We start from the raw sequence: 3,387 nt of genomic DNA, 5'->3' as shown, positions 1-3,387 counted from the left end.
ACTCTTTAGTTACTTTAGTTACTGTGTTACTCCAGGCTGGGGACCCTGTCAGGATGTAGTTACTCTTCAGTTACTTTAGTTACTCTGTTACTCCAGGCTGGGGACCCTGTCAGGATGTAGTTACTCTTTAGTTACTTTAGTTACTCTGTTACTCCAGGCTGGGGACCCCATCAGGATGTAGTTACTCTTTAGTTACTGTGTTACTCCAGGCTGGAGACCCTGTCAGGATGTAGTTACTCTTTAGTTACTTTAGTTACTCTGTTACTCCAGGCTGGGGACCCTGTCAGGATGTAGTTACTCTTTAGTTACTTTAGTTACTCTGATAGTCCAGGCTGGGGACCCTGTCAGGATGTAGTTACTCTTTAGTTACTTTAGTTACTCTGTTACTCCAGGCTGGGGACCCTGTCAGGATGTAGTTACTCTTTAGTTACTTTAGTTACTCTGATAGTCCAGGCTGGGGAGCCTGTCAGGATGTAGTTACTCTTTAGTTACTTTAGTTACTCTGTTACTCCAGGCTGGGGAGCCTGTCAGGATGTAGTTACTCTTTAGTTACTTTAGTTACTGTGTTACTCCAGGCTGGGGAGCCTGTCAGGATGTAGTTACTCTTCAGTTACTTTAGTTACTCTGTTACTCCAGGCTGGGGACCCTGTCAGGATGTAGTTACTCTTTAGTTACTTTAGTTACTCTGTTACTCCAGGCTGGGGACCCCATCAGGATGTAGTTACTCTTTAGTTACTGTGTTACTCCAGGCTGGAGACCCTGTCAGGATGTAGTTACTCTTTAGTTACTTTAGTTACTCTGTTACTCCAGGCTGGGGACCCTGTCAGGATGTAGTTACTCTTTAGTTACTTTAGTTACTCTGATAGTCCAGGCTGGGGACCCTGTCAGGATGTAGTTACTCTTTAGTTACTTTAGTTACTCTGTTACTCCAGGCTGGGGACCCTGTCAGGATGTAGTTACTCTTTAGTTACTTTAGTTACTCTGATAGTCCAGGCTGGGGAGCCTGTCAGGATGTAGTTACTCTTTAGTTACTTTAGTTACTCTGTTACTCCAGGCTGGGGAGCCTGTCAGGATGTAGTTACTCTTTAGTTACTTTAGTTACTGTGTTACTCCAGGCTGGGGAGCCTGTCAGGATGTAGTTACTCTTTAGTTACTTTAGTTACTGTGTTACTCCAGGCTGGGGAGCCTGGAGTCCTTGTGGCTCCAGAGGAACCAGATCCAGGATCTTCCTGTGAACCTGGACCGCATGAGGAGCCTGGAGACCCTGGTGCTGAGCCAGAACCGGATCCGGGACATCCCAGACCTGCTGGAGGGCATGGAGCGGCTCAGGTGAGACCGGGACCGGGTCTGGACCAGTCTTTTTTTTTACTTGTTTGTTTTAAAAGTTTTTTTTTGTTTTTATTTATTTATTTTTTCTTATTATTTGTGTTTTTGTTTATGTTTGGCTTTTTTTTGCATATTTATTTTATATATATATATATTTTTTTTATTTTTTTTTTGTATTTTTGTATTTTTTTAATCATTTATTTTGTGTTTATTTTTCGTTTTTTTTAAAATTTTATTTGTATTGTTTTTATGTGTGTTATGTATTCATGTTTATATTTTATATGTTTTGTTTTGGAAAGTTTTGTGTTTTTAATATTTTCAGTTTATTAATTATTTTACCTTTTTTTTGTTTTAATAAGTTTGTTTATTTTTGTCATTTTTGTGTTCATGTATTTTTTTTTTGTTTTTGTTTATATTTTTGTTTTTTGTGTTTTTTTTGTTGTTGTATTTTTCTGTCCTTTTTTAATCGTTTTTTTATTTTTGTTTTTCTGTGTTTTTGTTGTGTTCATTTTTTGGTCTTTGTTATATTTTTGTTGTTGATTTTTTTTTTTTTTATTCATCGTTTTGTGTTTTTTGTGTTTATATTTCTTTATTTTTTGTACTTTTATTTGTTTTTGTTTATTTTTTATTTTTGTGATTTTTAATTTTTAGTTTTTATTTTTGTGTTTTATTTTTGTCTGTATTTAGCGTGTTTTTAAAATGTTTTGTTTTGTCATTTTTTGTGTTTTTAAATTACTTTTGCAGTTTTTTCCGTTTGTTATTGTTTTTTTTATATTCGTTTTAAAGTTTATTTTTTATTTTTGTGTTTAGTAATTTTTTTATTTATTTATTTTTTTGTGTTTAGTTGTTTTTTTTGTTTGTTTTTTTGGTTTTGGATACATTTTTGTTTTTTGAATTTTTGATTTTTATTGTTTATTTTTTTAATTTATTTTCTTCTATTGATATATATATATATATATTTAATTGGATTTATTTTTGGTTTTATCATGATTTTTGTTGTTCTTTTGTTATATTTTTTTTAATTTTTTTATTGTGTTAATTTGTTGTTGTTTTTTGTTTTTTTTTTTTGTTTTCATTTATTTTTGTTTTGTTTTTGTTTTTGCTCTGGAGCAGTCTGACTTCCTGTTAGCATGATGCTAATCCATGCTAATATTAAATGTCAACACAATATTCATGCTAATGCTACTCGTTAGCCGAATGCTAAATTTGCTTATGCTAGCTGTTAGCATGATGCTAATGAACACAATTGCTACTTGTTAGCCTGACGCTAACAATGCCGATGCTAGCAGTTAGCTTGATGGTGATGCATGCTAATGCTACCTGTTAGCAGGGATGCTAACTAGCGCTAATGCTAGTTTTTTTTTTTTTTTTTTTCCAGGTTCGTAAACTTCCGCGACAATCCGCTGCGACTGGAGGTGACCCTGCTGACCCCCAACACGCGGTCCGCGGCCCCAAAGGAGGACCAGGAAGTGGAACAGGAAGTGGATCCGGACAACCAGGAAGTGGATCCGGAAGAGCAGGAAGTGGAGCCGTTCGGACGGGAGTTCATGCTAGCTTACATCCGGGAGGCGCGGCAGAGGAAGAGGGGGGGTTCAACATCTGGTCCCGCCGTAAACCAGGACCCGGACCGAGACCAGGAACTGGATCCAGGGCGGAACTTTTGAAAAAAAAAAAAGAAATTGTGAAGTTTTGAAAATAATAAATCAAAATGTTTTGAAATATTTTTTGTTGTTTTTTTTTTTTGTTCAATTTCTAAAAAGTTGCACCGTTGCAACTTTTTTAAAAAGTGCATCTTGAATTTTCTTTTTTTAAAAAAAAAAAAAAAAAAAAAGCTGAAATTTGAAAACGTTGATTTTAATTTTTTTTGTCAAAAAGTTGCAGTTGAATTTGAAAAAATGACATGCAAAGTTGCATGGGAAAAAAAAAAAGTTTTTCCAAAATTCAGCTTTATAATGTTTTTTTTATTTTTAGTTTTATTTGAAAATGCAACTTTTTGAACATTTTTTTTTTTTTTTTTACAAAAAGCAACTTTTTCAAAATGACTTTTTTTCATGGATTTTT

General features: G+C 34.3%; 1 protein-coding gene across 1 annotated transcript; it reads left to right on the top strand.

The window, feature by feature from the left end:
- Window positions 1-1,176: 1,176 nt before the first annotated feature.
- lrrc39 (leucine rich repeat containing 39) lies at window positions 1,177-2,990 on the top strand (the record flags this gene model as incomplete). Its single annotated transcript, XM_030087235.1, has 2 exons — window positions 1,177-1,329; window positions 2,705-2,990. Coding segments are annotated over 2 exons (439 nt in total), but the record flags the coding sequence as incomplete, so codon positions are not given.
- Window positions 2,991-3,387: the final 397 nt, after the last annotated feature.

Source organism: Salarias fasciatus, unplaced genomic scaffold (genome assembly GCF_902148845.1).
Source record: "Salarias fasciatus unplaced genomic scaffold, fSalaFa1.1, whole genome shotgun sequence".
NCBI lineage: Eukaryota > Metazoa > Chordata > Actinopteri > Blenniiformes > Blenniidae > Salarias > Salarias fasciatus.
This window is presented reverse-complemented; position numbering and strand designations above follow the sequence as displayed.